This window comes from Pyrus communis, chromosome 13, assembly GCF_041283825.1.
Source record: "Pyrus communis isolate YQ-2024b chromosome 13, ASM4128382v1, whole genome shotgun sequence".
In the NCBI taxonomy this organism is placed as follows: domain Eukaryota; kingdom Viridiplantae; phylum Streptophyta; class Magnoliopsida; order Rosales; family Rosaceae; genus Pyrus; species Pyrus communis.
Genome location: NC_142577.1, coordinates 22588022 through 22602974, shown reverse-complemented (window position 1 = coordinate 22602974; position 14953 = coordinate 22588022). Strand labels below are relative to the sequence as shown.

General features: G+C 40.9%; 2 protein-coding genes, 1 long non-coding RNA gene, 2 other non-coding genes and 1 pseudogene across 5 annotated transcripts; 1 reads left to right on the top strand and 5 right to left on the bottom strand.

Annotated features, from left to right (window-relative positions):
- Window positions 1-758: 758 nt before the first annotated feature.
- LOC148691953 (uncharacterized) lies at window positions 759-1921 on the bottom strand. The gene is made up of 2 exons (XR_015954795.1): window positions 1796-1921; window positions 759-971 (listed from the first exon to the last, which is right to left on the bottom strand). It is a non-coding gene; the product is annotated as an uncharacterized LOC148691953 (long non-coding RNA).
- Window positions 1922-3460: 1539 nt separating this feature from the next.
- LOC148691952 (uncharacterized) lies at window positions 3461-6121 on the bottom strand (annotated as a pseudogene).
- TRNAF-GAA (transfer RNA phenylalanine (anticodon GAA)) lies at window positions 6046-6118 on the bottom strand. Its single transcript has one exon. It is a non-coding gene; the product is annotated as a tRNA-Phe (tRNA).
- Window positions 6122-6533: 412 nt separating the features above from the next.
- On the bottom strand, window positions 6534-7756 carry PER1 (1-cysteine peroxiredoxin 1). Its single transcript, XM_068475773.2, has 4 exons — window positions 7592-7756; window positions 7359-7507; window positions 7030-7176; window positions 6534-6953 (listed from the first exon to the last, which is right to left on the bottom strand). Exons 1-4 carry the CDS (start codon window positions 7707-7709, stop codon window positions 6708-6710), a joined length of 660 nt encoding a protein of 219 aa, XP_068331874.2. The 5' UTR covers window positions 7710-7756; the 3' UTR covers window positions 6534-6707.
- A 244-nt stretch (window positions 7757-8000) lies between these two features.
- Window positions 8001-8073, top strand: TRNAA-UGC (transfer RNA alanine (anticodon UGC)). The gene has a single exon. It is a non-coding gene; the product is annotated as a tRNA-Ala (tRNA).
- An 869-nt stretch (window positions 8074-8942) lies between these two features.
- LOC137735879 (uncharacterized) lies at window positions 8943-12761 on the bottom strand. The gene is made up of 6 exons (XM_068475232.2): window positions 12204-12761; window positions 10789-11170; window positions 10065-10261; window positions 9823-9964; window positions 9566-9725; window positions 8943-9284 (listed from the first exon to the last, which is right to left on the bottom strand). The coding sequence occupies exons 1-6, from the start codon at window positions 12272-12274 to the stop codon at window positions 9259-9261; spliced, it is 978 nt and encodes a 325-aa protein (XP_068331333.2). The 5' UTR covers window positions 12275-12761; the 3' UTR covers window positions 8943-9258.
- Between the last annotated feature and the right edge of the window lie 2192 nt (window positions 12762-14953).

Below are 14953 nucleotides of genomic sequence, written 5' to 3'. Positions count from 1 at the left end.
CAAGATTGTTTTCCAAAGGGATTGAATGAATAATCTGTATTTAAACTAATCCTTAACTAATTATTTAGAACAAAGATTCGAAAAGGTTGATCTTGAAATTTAAAATAATAAAAACGAATTTAATCTAAAAACAATTAAATAGATCAACAAAGTAAAGAAAGCAAAAGAAAACAGTTATGGAAAATAATTTAAACACTAGGGTTCTGGCGTTCTGTCATCACCATTAACAATCCTATGCAATTTTACCAAATTACTTATGAATTTCTACATACATGCTTTGAAGGTTAGGTTTTCCTAATACATGTTTTTCTCGTGATGTCCAAGTGAAAACATATATCTAACATGCAATCCGTCTGTGGTGTTCAGATCAAATATAAACATACAAGACTCATTAAGCTTTGTGAAAACTCTTTGAAAAACCATGCAACACTTAAGAGCGTGATGTTCGCCTTAAGTGAACTTACAATTACTAATCACTAGAAGCCATCCTCAATTTCAGGGTGATATTCAAACAGAAATTGCATCAAATTACTTGTCTAAAAACCCTAATGGTCGCGAATCACTAAGACAATTAGATAGTTTAATTGCGGTGATGAATAATTCAAAGTAAGCATGCATCCATTCATAAGCAAATTAATAAAATCACATATTCATGCTAAGACTTATGGCTTTACCTGACACACCCCGACCGAGATCGGAGCGTGCTGGCCGTCACACAAAGGTGACGTAGCCATGTGCACGTGCGGAAGCTAATAAAGTAGTAATATAAAAGTACGAATAATTCAAAACTAGCATACAAGGTACTAATATAAGTGCTAGTAAGTGATATACAAAATCAGAGCAGGTCTAGAGCAGTCCAAACAAAAACGATAACAGTAGTACGCCCGAAGGCGACCCTACAATGTGGAGTGTCTGTCAGAACGCCGAAAAGCTCTCAAGGGAAACCACCGCAACGGCTAAGCAACTAGAACCTGGAGGGGCGCAAAACAAAAGCGTGAGTGGGCAAAAACAAAGCTCTTTGAAAACCATTTAGCAAAATACAATCTAACCCCTCGCCGTAAAACCTGTATACTTCCCAGAAAATAAACATATGTACGTATGTATAAACATGCACAACATGCTCAAGGATATGCCAATCATGCTCAAGATATGCCATGCCAAAGCCTCAATATGAATGTAAGTGCCCAGGTATAAATCATATCAACATCATAACATCTGGCAGCCGGAGTCACCTAACGTGACCTGTACGGCTGCATATAGAGCTCAATCTCAAACTCAACAACTGAACCTGCCCACGAGTCGGAACCACTCAAGGTGGTCTGTACGATAGGCCTGGGTGTAACATATATATATACGCTCCAGTGCTACGATCACGTGAAGACTGTGCGACTAATCGCGGGTCACCTACGAGTCGGAACCACCTAATGTGGTCTGTACGACAGGCCTATGCACCTAACTTGGATCCAAGCTGAGCGTGTGGTGCGGGAGGTGAACATCACGTGAAGGACTGTGCCCTACTCTGGGCGGGAGCACTAACACCGGGGGTGCAGGTTATGAGCTCTCTAGGCATCTCAAACCACTACTGAAACATAAACGTGAATGTCACTTACCTGGCACTTACCTGCGCGTCCACAGCACCCAATATGCATATGTATATGTATGCCACTAATAAAGCATGCAATGATGCATAAACGATAATAATAAAGTGCATGGCATAAATCAACTACCCTTTTTAATCTATTTCTGGGAATATAAATGTATATAGGTATATACGGAAAAACAAAAGCCCACTCACTGGTATGTAGAAGGGTCGTAGCCCCCCTGTCTCGCGTGTGCACGCTCGTCCTCTGGGTACGTGTCACCTAAATGCGAAACAACTATAAAAACGTTAACTTTAAAGCACATAACCCGTTTCTCGTAATAACTTCTCATACATTGCTCAAAATGGACAAATGAATATATCAACGTGCTCTACACAACCTCAGGATCACAACCATATTTTTAAAATAATTTTTGGACCCCACACGCGCCCCCACGCGCCAGCACAGGCACGGACCTACGCGCCCCCCACGCGCGGCCACGTGCCAGGCACACTGACGGTGTCAACAGACGCCGTCAGGAATATTCCGTTAAACTGACGGAATATTCCGTTAAAACTAACCGGATCCGTTAACGGCGTTAGGAATATTCCGTCAGAATTGACGGAATATTCCGTCGCCTTCTTCATTCGATCGCCGGCGACGTCGCCGGCGCCGGAAACTGGGAAAACCTGCAACTTGGGTTTTCTCGCTCATTTTTCATCCGTTTTTCGTGATTCTTGGACCAAATGAAAGCCCTAGACTAGTAGAACATGTCCCAACAAGTTTTAAGGGCTAAAACTAAGAGATTATACCTTGTCCAAAAACTCCAAGTTCGGCCAACTTCGAACCAGGCCTTCCCGACGTCCAAATTTGTCCAATGAGCTACTCCGACGCTCCTTAGGACTTCACCAACACACCTACAAGCTTCAAATGTCCAAAAACTAAGTAAATTAATGTTGCATGAACAGTGCTCAAAACGGACATCGCGATATCGACGTGAAAACGTCGAAGTTCTTACCTGAAAGTGGTATATTCGTGCTCCCCTCGACCTCACGATCACAACTGCACCCTTGGTTTCCTCGATCTGCTACGGTTTAATGGTCCTTGGTTTGTGTCCGTACGTTTACAGGGGAAGTGGAAGCTCGGGGGAGAGAAAGAGAGACACGGGAGAGAGAGACAGAGGGAAAGGGAAGGACAGAGAGTGTGCAGGTGTGTGTTTGTGGCCCAACACATGCCACAACACACAAAACAACCCCACAACGTGACGAAAAACACACTAGGGGCAAAATTGTAATTCCACGCGTACGTGTTAATAATCCCGGGACGGGATGTCACATTACCCTAGCAAACGGAAATTAGTTACGAACAACTATAAAAACTAAAGAAAATATATTAACTAGAAAAATAATTGAAAACACCTTGTAGGTAAGAAGTTTGAAGTTCTCCAAAATAATGCTAAATTCTCTCAATGTTGCGTCCCCCCTTTCAGGGCTCCAAAACAGGTCCAAAACGACTTGAATTAAAGATTAGGACCTCCTCTTCAAGTTCCAAGAAGAGCCTAAGACCAAAATCCATCACCTTCCAGCCCAAAAGTAGCAAATGAGCTCTGCAACCCAATTTGCCAGCATTGCACGCTGGGCATAAATTAATTCGCCACAATCAGATGCTTTGGGATAAAATTATCAAATTTTGACACAACCTTCTTGAAAAAATCATAAACCCGCTCCAATTGGAATCACTCAAAAATTCCACCGTTTGATTAATTTATGCTCAAAACAAGTTCACGTGTCCTACATTAAAAATACATAGCAAAACATTAAAATCTCACCAAAATATACCAAGAATAGGAAATAATATATAGTATAAAATCTACTCATTAGTTATCTCATCTCAAGGTCAGGGCAAACCACAAATTTCTTTGAGGACATAAGGAGTTTTAGCTTTTCTTGAATGAAAAACGTTGCAGACTGTGAATCTGAATCATTGATAAAAGTTAATATTAGCTCAATAGACGATCCAAATTCACAGTTTAACAATATAAATATCGAGCTAGTGGCCCTTTACCACAGTAGTGGAATGGTGTTGTGTCTTTACATGACAGTATGGATTCAAATCTTGCCCATGACTAATCTATCTTCTAACTTACTAACGCTATCGCTCGACTCAAAAAAAAAAAAAAAAAAAAAAAACAAGATAAACATCGAAAATGCATAAAATATTGATAAGCCTACCACATTGTCTTATGAAATTGGAGGAAGTTGAGCAGAGGCAGAGAGACCCTTCAGTTTCGGTATCAAACCCACAAGTCCGGCGGGACTGCGCACACCTCTCACACGGTCACACCCGGTATCCGGCACTGCGAAGCTCAGCTTAATCCCGTAGATCCAATCCAACGGCTCTAACCCTTACAGTTCGTCTGTATTCGTCACGCTCGTATAATGCGTGCAGTCCAAGATACTCATGCTCATGAACTTCACCGTACCGTATCCCGTAAAACAACACGGTGGAGAAACAGTAGCAGTAGCAGCAGCAGCAGTCGTACTAGTACTATTAGCACCGTTGGTTAAAAATCCTCCTGGATTGGGGTGAGGAGTAGCCGATCCGGAACCGGAACGGAAAATCCAAAAGGCGTTGCAGGAGTCATAAAGCTCGTCGCAGGAGTGGCCGGAGAAGTTGAAGCAGAGGGACTTCTAGTTGTTGAGGACAGGGGAGTCGACGGAGCAGTTGAGGAGGGCGAAGACAGTGTCGGAGGTGGGCGGGATAGGAGAAGAGAGTGAGAGTGGGAAGGAGGTGGAGGTGGAGGGATAGGAGAAGGAGGTTGACGGTGGAGACGAGTGGTTTTGACTGAGACCACCACATGTCCGATGTGTGTGAAAAATGAAAAGTTAGTTACCATGGCTGTGATGGGATCCACAAGTTGAAAAACAGGGAAGAAAGCACAGTGGCTTCAGTAAGGATATGGAGTGAGATTGATAGCGTGAGTTTATAACTAAGCAAACTGCGTCACGATGATAATTAGTTGTATCCAGAATTTGAGTTTGGCTCTCGACTCATGGAGCACATCCTACTCACCATGGTTAAGTGACAAATAACAAATGATTTGTTAAGTTCTAGGGTAAGAGGCTCGACATGTAGGGTTCTGTCCAAACCATTCAAACTAACTAAAGAATTATTTGGTTTGATTTTAACTATAACACTAGAAACGTGTAATCTTGAGCCAAATCGAATAACAATGTAATTTTATTGCTTTGGTTCGATTTGAAACCTTAACTGAATTGAATGCATAGGGTTAAGGATGTTAATGGGAGAGATGTTAGTAGCAATTTTCTAGCTAGTAAAAGTTACTTTGATCGAATGTAACTTACTAGCAAATCTATCGTCTGACAAAACAAAAATTACTTTGATCGAATGTTAACTTATGATTTCAAGAAACTCAAAAATTAGAGTACTGCTGACAGATATGCAACTTCTAATTTTAAGGGGCTCGTTTAATAATTGGTTTGTTTTAGTTTGGTTTTTTGTTCCCATTGTGTATACATATGCATGCACATTTTCTACATATCTCGGGCCGTATTATCATTGAGTTTCTCGTCTACATCCCTTGTTTCTCAGTAAAAGCGGAATGCCGGGTCCTAAGATCCTTATGTTATTGAATTAATATGATAATAAAGATTTATTTTTTTTTTTTTTTACAAACGATATTATTTACACCGGATCTTAAGATCTTTATGTTATTGAATTAATACGATAATAAAGTTTTTTTTTTAACAAACGATATTATCTACACTAAGGAAGAGGAGGTGAGTTTAGCCTTACAATGGGCTAGCAATAATGTAATTCAAACTCGCATTTGACGATAATCAAACCTAAGATCTCTCACTTACAAGTGAAGAGGAATACCACTATACCGTAGTACTAAACGGCGATAATAAAGAACTTAAGCAGCACTAAGTGGCGATAATAAAGAACTTAAGCAGCACTAAGTGGCGATAATGAAGAACTTAAGCAGCGTGGTTTGAAATTTAGACCTGGTTTGGTACTGAGGTGATTCTGAAAAAAGCTGCTATCAAAAAAAGCTGGGCGCTTTTTTTGTGTTTGGTAAACACTCAGCTTCAGCTTTTTTTCACAGTTTTGGATGAAAAAAAGCCAAAAACAAGAAGCTGCAAAACCTAGCTTTGAAAAACTCGCTTTTTTCACATCTGTTTTACATAAAAGTTTACCAAACACTATAATACTGCTTTTTTTTTTTCAAAAGCACTTTTACAAAAAAGTTTACCAAACACTCTGCTGCTTTATTTCACAGCTGCTTATTCTCACAGCACAGCAGAAGAAGCTTTTTTTCAAAGCACAGTAATACCAAACCAGCCCTTAGACTCCACTTGAGCTTCAAATGTAAGACCAAAAAGCTAGCTTTGAGGCCATAAAACATAATAAAAATAAAAAAATAAAAATAAAAGAGGAGAAATGCGGTGAAGGTGGATCGAACACCTGACCTTCAGATCTTCAGTCTGACGCTCTCCCAACTGAGCTATCCCCGCCATTTTGTGGGTTCTACATAAATTTACATTATAACACTTCCAAAACACTTTAACCCCTCACCTTGTCACACTCCCACAACCAAATGCTAACTTTTCTGTGTTGCCAGTGCTGGCTTCTAAACTAAAAAGATGATATGCTAGGCATATATTTATCTTAGAATTGGTATTTGAAATAAAGAATAATACTAAAAGACTAAATTTACAAACTAAATAATGCATCACCAATAAAAATAAACACATTTATCAACGTTTAAGTAATCAACCAATCATCAACTTCCATATCTTTTAGTTTTCAAAACTCGCCTCTAAATTTAGTTTCCCTAGCATTATCCTAGAATAAAAGATCCTAAGAAATAAACCAATTAAGCTTTAACCAGTAGAACTCTCCCTCATTGGCATAAAAAAACACAGAATCGATCGGCACACATGATATTATTGATAATATGCTTCATTACTTGATTACACAAAGGGTAGCAGCAGCCACAGAAGCCACTACATATTTAGACACCAGTCACAAACAAAGGGCACATACTTAATGTTACATACTACTCCACCATTCTTTCGGATCTCTCCACAGTATTTAACATTATCAAACGTCTGTGAAGCGGAGGTACCCCTTCTTCGACGGGAGGTCCATAGTCTTGTAGCCCTGAGGGAACGTCTTCTTGGCCTCCTCCTCAGACACCGACGGAGAAATGACCACCGGATCCCCCGGCTTCCAGTTCGCGGGGGTTGCCACCTTGTGCTTGTTCGCCTTCTGCAGCGACTCCAACACCCTCACCACTTCGTCCATGTTCCGCCCCGTGCTCGCCGGGTACAGAAAGCTCAGCTTCACCTATAACCAAACAAAATTAAGTAACCCCAAAGTTTAGCCTTTGCACGCCTTTGCACACGTAAGTACGCCTAAGTACCTTCTTATCAGGCCCCACGATGTGAAGAGCGCGCGAGGGAACTGGGTTTCCTGAGGAGTCCTTGACATCCGGCTCCACCATGTTAAGTTGCTTAATGATCTCTCGTTTCGGATCTGCCAGAATCGGGTAGTCCACCTTGCACCCGGACTGCATAACACAAAACACACATATGTATATATGTATATGTATATGTGTTCTGTATATATATAAACAACCCATGCATATCTTACATAACCAAAAACTGAGTGAAACATACTAAAAAAATGAGTGTTGGAAACACTAGCCGAAATTAGAGAGTCAATCAAACATATTGAATAATCAGAACTTACGTTGTAGGCTTCGATGTCCTTGATCCACTCGAGGTGAGAAGGCACATCGTCGCATGACAAACCCACAAGCTTCACTCCCTTCTCTCGAAACTTCGGAGAATACTCCGCCATCTTCCCGAGCTCCGTCGTGCAAACCGGCGTGAAATCGCCTACACGCATGCACATGCAACCACATAATCAAACTAATGAAGCAAATTAACAAGAGGAATTAGTAAGTAATTAAGGTTAAATACCGGGGTGGGAGAAAATGATGGCCCAGCTGTCACCCAAGTAGTCGTAGAGCTTGATCTTTCCATGGGTGCTTTCAGCTTCAAGGTCTGGGATGGTGTCTCCAATCGTGAGTCCTGGCATCTTCACAACTAGTAACGGACGCAAACTGCAACTCTCTGTGCTTTGTGAGAAGAAGAAGGAGACATGTACATGTAGGGACTATATAAAGACTTGTGGGACCATTGCATGGGGAGAACGTGGCTAGGGAGTTGTGGCAGTTGGCCCCATGACACTTGTTTTGGGATTTTGCCACGTGTTCAATATGTAGACAACGTGGCCATTGGTTTCTGGATTAATGAACGCATGGCAATCTCTTGAATTTTTATTATTCTTATTTTATGTAATATATGTTATTTCGGTAACTCCAGCAACGGGGATGTAGCTCACATGGTAGAGCGCTCGCTTTGCATGCGAGAGGTACGGGGTTCGATACCCCGCATCTCCATATGTTTACAAATTTCCTTATTTTTTTGGCTTTCCTTTCCGGCGCAATATCTCTTCTCTCACTTTTTCACTTACTCGGTCGCAGCTCAAATCGCTCAGCTGCAGAACGAGACACTCAGCCCCGACACGTTAAAGGTGTAGGCTTTTGATATATAAATGTTTTAATGAATGTACACAGAAATTTAACGTTGTTGTCTTTTGCCCCTAGAGAAGAGAAAATGAAGTCGTTCGACTAATTTTCGTAGATGATGACGTTGTAATTATCTCTCTGTTTCGTTGTGCAAAGATGAGTGGAATGAGTTCGTTCTTTCGTGATGAAAGTAAAATATGAATCCCAAAATATTTGCTGACTCTATTCAGATGTTCACAAGTACCGGATTCTTTTTTTGAAACGAGAAGGAAGGTTGGAATGCCAACAGGCGTCTGTTATTGAATTGAATTCACCCGACCTGATAGTATCCATTTTTGAAACGTTTAGTGCCAAAATCACTAAATGGGTAAGTCACCAATCCCTAAAACAGACTATATAATGTACTTTATCTGCTGGATTACGGGTGGGCATTTTACCAGAAGTTTCTATTGTATGAATCTATCCTTGTGTGATTCCTGTTGAAGCATATACCCGGGGGTGGGATGATTTCAAAGTAGCCTCCCCCATTCATTAGATAGAGAAGATCATCAGGATTTCGTGATCCACTGCTAAACTTATACTTTTTAAGACCTATTGCCGATACTAAGTTGCAGCCAAAAAATTGTATCCATTTTTCATGATATTATGCATGGATCAGATGTATCATGACGAATTCTTCAAAAAGTCAAAAATATGAATTTCTAGACAAAAAGAACAAAAAAAATAAAACCCGAAAAGGCTTAACTGAACTGACGGAACATAAAATTTGAGTTAGTTAGAAATAGCTCGAAAAGTTGATGAACAAGCTATGAAATTTAAATCGACATGCACATTTACAAAACTAGAGGGTGAATGGAAACCCAGCCTTCCTATTCAAATAACAAGGAAGGAAACGGCAAGAAACGGAGCCCGTTCAAGAAATGCATCCTTACGTAGATAGGCTATGTCTGTCTGACTGTCTGTTGAGAAAAATAAAATTTCGAATACCCGGATCGATCTCATCTCGCTCCAGGAACAAGTGTTGCGGCAAAGTTGTACCTCTTCCAGCTGACGATTTCATCCTTCCCTTATAGATAATCTCTCTGATAAATCGGTGAGCATTGCAAAACGCAGTAATTAGTACGGCATCGATCTTCAAAATATACCATATTAATATAGAAAGTAAAGGCATGAAATTTGAAGTTTGCCTCAAAGCTATGAACTAAGATCCTACTGCAGCTGACAACTAAAAGGCAGGTTTCATATCCATGCAGATAAAGTATATTAATTCATCAGAGAACAAAATCCATAATTTCATCGGCCACAGTTAAGACTTCCAATTTGCAAGCCTTAGAAAATAAAATTAATTAGGAGACTAACTTACTTATCAATTCGTAAGTAACGATCATTGTAGTTCCATAGAGTGACATATTTAAGAACCTTGGACCAAAACCTCTATAAAATCCCCGCCATCCATCCTCTTTAAGGAGTGTCTTCGCCGTTTTCAGTACTGACGGTCTTCCAGCACCATAATTATCCATGACCTTCAAGTACCACATCGAAGAATTAGCCAAAGGGCTTATTTATTATTTAAGACTGCAGAAATTATAGAGAAAAAAATGGCTTTATATGCTAAATTACCTGAAGTCGTGTCTTGACTGTGTCAATAGGAGTAGTGATAATAGAGGTACAAGCACCAGCCATCATGCCGGCTGAAGCCTGAACTGTCACCATCTCCATATGAGACGGTTTCGTCTCTGCATCGTCTCTATAGCCCAAACTCCTATAACAATACAAAGGACGTATAACAATTACACAACATATTCGGCTGAAGTTAAGGAACTGCGACAGAACAAAATTGTCTGGCAGGAAATTATATACACCTCCAGATCATGTGCTGTGCAGAACCATAGGCACCCCACCAAAGTGCATTTGCTGGTGACTGGGTCAGAGCTGTTAGTCCGAAGCCTCTGTACAATCCACGAAGACCTTCAGCCTTTGTCACATTCTGTATAACATCAAATGGTTTGTTGCAGGATGTAGTCCCGGGAAGTCCTTGCACCATTAGTCTTTGGCAAATCTGAGAATGCACAGGTGTAGTGATGAGGAAAAAACAGGTACATTCAATGCTTGATATCAAAAGACAGAACTGAATACCACACGTCAATCACAAGCTTTCTACTCTTATCCCACACACACAACTATTACCAAAAAAGGTCTCATGTATCGATTAGAGTCTTTTGCGCCATTTAAACCATAACAAAACAATAGTAAAATACTGCATCGCGGAAGTGGTGTATATGGCAAGACTACTCCCACCAAACAATTATAAACCAAAAGAAAGGGGAACGACAGTTTTTGATTATGGGGATCTGTATATTCATCTCTTAACAGGATATTAGAGTTGGAGATAAGAATAAAACAGTTTCAATAAAACAGATGCAGAATATTAGTTCGTTAGCCAAAAACAGTAAAAGGTATACGAGCATGACCTGCATACAAGCAATTCATCTACTCTTTCTTATGTATTCCAATCCAGTATTCATTTTCTTGCTCATAAACCGAAATACAATATATTAGGAAATGAGAAAGAACTGGTTGACCTACCACATCCAAAGGCACATAGTACCCACAAGAAACTAAATTTGAGAACATTCCCGCCACTCCATTAGCAATGCCAACACGTGTAGCCTCAGGCATGTCTAGACCATCAGTGTATTTCAACATCATATCCTTTGATACTTCAAGTGATGTCAAAGCCAAGACCCTACCGGGCAACGATCCAATGGCAGATGTGCCAAAACCTCTAAATATGCCGGGGATGCCATCACATCTTAATATATGTCTAAATACTGATATTCCACTCATGTGAGAGAGTCCAGAACCAGCTACTTGCATTCTAGTCTTTAAAACTGCTGTTGGATGTAGCAAGGCCGACTGCGCTGTGAAGAGAATAGCCCCGATAATGTGAAACTTTGTCTTGTCCAACCTGATCGAGGTGAATAAAGTTAAACAGACATTCAGTTCTAGTCCATCATAAGCACATCGGCAACTTCCTTTAAATTAAGGCGAGATAAAAGGCAGAACCTCATGTCTCCATTGGCATAAATAAAAAGAAATAGAAAATGGTTGCGGTTGTGTTCTGTTTTCTTTTTCCAAGAAGAAAAAGAGGTTTTGGGTTGTTGTGTTTCGTTTCAAGTACATAAAGGATTCTACCCAAGCTCATTGTGATTACCATATATGCTTGCAGTGCATAATGCAAATTTTTATATAATAAATCAAAACCCCAGCTCGTAGCGAACAAACTAAAGAAAAATACTTCTTGCGAAATGCATCGAAGACTTGTTTTACCATTGAGACTGCTTAGGCAAGTTGTACACATGAGAGGTAGGCAGCCACAAGAGCTCTAAATCCAGCCAACTTGAGAATTTATAGTTCTACACTGACATTAAACTAACATAAACATGAGTAATCACTCTAGCCCAAAACTAATCAGGACTAAACACAAACAGTCAAGCATAATTTCTTCTGGAAAATTGGTTAATATGCTAAAACTGGTGCATTACACAAGAACATTGCACGCATAGACCCACTAAAAAAAGACCATGCACACGAGTTAGGCCAGTTAAGCAAAGCAGAGTGCCACCCTTGAACCCCGTTCGCAGCCCTATATACTAGAGTAGTTTAGAATATCGCCATGTGAAAAACCAATGAACAGTCATTCCTCTATTCCCTCAAGGATCCAGCAATCCAAGGGCAACAAACACAGTTCCCCAAATTGGCCTAACACAATCATAATAATTTAAAGTACACACATACGTAGCCATATTGGCTATAGCGGATGTGCTCCCCTATGCAACTAAGTTCAAATTCCCTCGCAAGTTCACAGCTAAACTTAATTCTAAATTCCCTAGCAACAATTTAGATTAGTTTAAAGTAGAATATCGCTCGTATAAAAAAACAGAGTAGAGAAAATGAAATGGGAAGGGAAATAAAAAAAAATGGGAGAAGGAGAAAGGAACCTGTCCCAGTTGATGTCAGTATCAGAAAGGGCCAACTCCGGCACCGTCACAGGCTCCGTCTCCACCGCCATGTTTTCCCGTCTCCAAAGCTTTTCCGTTTCTAATTTCTTCCCCCACACTGTTTTTCCAGCTTTCAAATAGTGAATGTTTGTTTTTAGTGACAGATTCTGACTGCTGCAATTTGTGGTTTTAGAAACGGGGATTCGCAGCTGAGGCTTTGTAAGGTACACGGCTGCCCGATGCTCCTCCTTCTGGGTTCCCACGGCGAGGCGGCAACCGCGTACTCGGTGCACCCCAAAAGAGACCAGAGAATTCTATTTAAATTTGATGGTCCTTCTCCAGAATCCATTTTCTATTGAGCGATGGGCTTCGTTTCATTGCACACGGCTTGTGGGTCTCTTCAATTCCAAAGCCCACGTTAAAAACGTAAGCATAGTCACAATAAAAATGCAAAGAATTTTGATTGCGAGGTAGTCTGGTGTTTACTAAATATTAGAGAATCAAAAGGTGGTTGAACTCACATGAATTTTTGAATTCAACTCTAAAATTTGAAGGAATGGTAGTATTCTAATTGCGGGTCGTTGGGAGAATTCCGAATGGATATTACCGAAAAAGGCCAATAAATTAATTGGTGTTATGTCAGTGTCAAATGTTGCTCGTTCGTGGTTTTGGTGTTAATACTAAAAGAGACCATTAGATTTAATTTGAGTTATTCGGATTACGTGATTCTTAGGCTCCCAACAGTGAGATCCGGAGCGGATCTCTATCCTTGATGAACTATTTCTATGCATGTATTCCAAAAAGCATGTTTTATTTTTAGCTGGTGGTTTTAATGCCTACAGGGACATCCGGTGGGAACTTGTACTAATGGCTCTTCTACTTACCATGCCATCTTCTAGGCTTTTTTACCTTAATTTAAAGGCTATGAGAAGGGTTCTTTCAACACATCACTTGCTATCTCATGTTTTGTTAACTTGATTTTATGTAACAAACTTTGTCGAAAGTGATTTTGGTTATCTAAAAGTGTTTAGTTACCATTTCAAAGACAATGCTAAAAGGCTATAAATGCGCTTCTAGAGACACTATGACAGCCCGTCCCGAGAAATTTTAAAAACGTATGCGTGAAAAGACGATTTTGCCCCTAGCGTGATTTTTCGTTGTGTAGTTGTTCTTTTTGGCTTGGTGTGGCTGGTTTTGCACCACACACTCACTCTCACTGGTTTTCCCCTTTCCCTGCACCTGTCCCGAGCCCCATTCCTTTCCCCATTTTCCTTCCATTGTACGGACACACACCCAAACCCATCAAACCTCCACAGATCGAAGAAACTAAGCACATATTCAGACTCCTGAGGCTTGTAGGAGTCCAACCATACCCATTTCAGGTAAGAATACCTTCGTTTTCACGTCGAACTCATGATGCCCGATTTTGGTACTGTTCATGCACACGTGATTTATCACGTTTTAGGGAATTTCAAGCTTGTAGGAAGCTTGGTGAGGTCCCTAGGAGGCTCGAGGTGGTTCGTTTGAAGGTTTTGGAGGTCGGGATCACGAGTTTCGAGGTTGGCCGGAGTTGGGGTGATTTTGCAGGTGAGATTTCGTGGATTTTAGCCCTTGAAAGTAGTATGATTGTGTTCCTCTCGTTGTAAGCTTCATTTTGGTACCAATTTTGTGAAATTTGGTTGAAAAACGAAGAAGATATCAAAGTTTGAATTTTTCCCGATTTTCCGGTGCCGGCGACGGCGGCAAAGGCTCGCCGGAGAAGACGACGGAATATTCCTGACGCCGTTAACGGAATCCATTAGGAATAACGGAATATTCCTAACGGCATCAACTGACGCCGTCAGCGTGCCATGCACGTGCCTGCGCGTGGCCAGCGCGTGTGGCCGTGCCTTGGCCGAGGCGTGGGGGCGCGTGCAGCGGTGAAAAATTATTTTAAAAATATGGGGATGTTTCTGAGGTTGAGTAGATCACATTGGTGTATTCATACACCCCATTTGAGCATTGTATGAGAAGTTATTTCTAAAGGTTGGTTATGTGCTTTAAAATTGACGTTTTTATAGTTGTTTCGCATATAGGTGATACCTATCCCGAGGACGAGCGTGGTCACTCGAGGCAGGGGGGCTACGACCCTTCCACATACTAGTGAGTGGGCTTTTGGTTTTCCGTATATACCTATATACTTATATTTTCCCAGAAATTGATTTGAATTGTTATTTGCCATATGCCATGCATTATATTACCGTTGTTTATGCATCGTTAGTTGCATTATTAGTCGTTTATATATATATGCATATTTGGTGCTGCGAACGCACAGGTAAGTGCCAGGTAAGTGTTATTCATGTTCACATTCAGTAGTGATTTGAGATGCTTAGAGAGCTCATAACCTGCACCCCCGATGTTAGTGCTCCCGCCCAGAGTAGGGCACAGTTCTTCACGTGATGTTCACCTCCCGCACCACACGCTCAGCTTGGATCTAAGTTAGGTGCACAGTCCTGTCGTACAGACCACTTTAGGTGGTTCCGACTCTTAGGTGACTCGCGATTATTCGCCCAGCCTTCACGTGATCGTAGCACTTGAGCGTATATATATGTTACACCCAGGCCTGTCGTACAAACCACTTTAGGTGGTTCCGACTCGTGTGCAGGTTTAGTTAGTGAGATTGAGATTTAAGCTCTAGATTCAGCTGTACAGGTCAAGTTAGGTGACTCCGGCTGCCAGATTATATGTTATTGATATGATTTATACCTGAG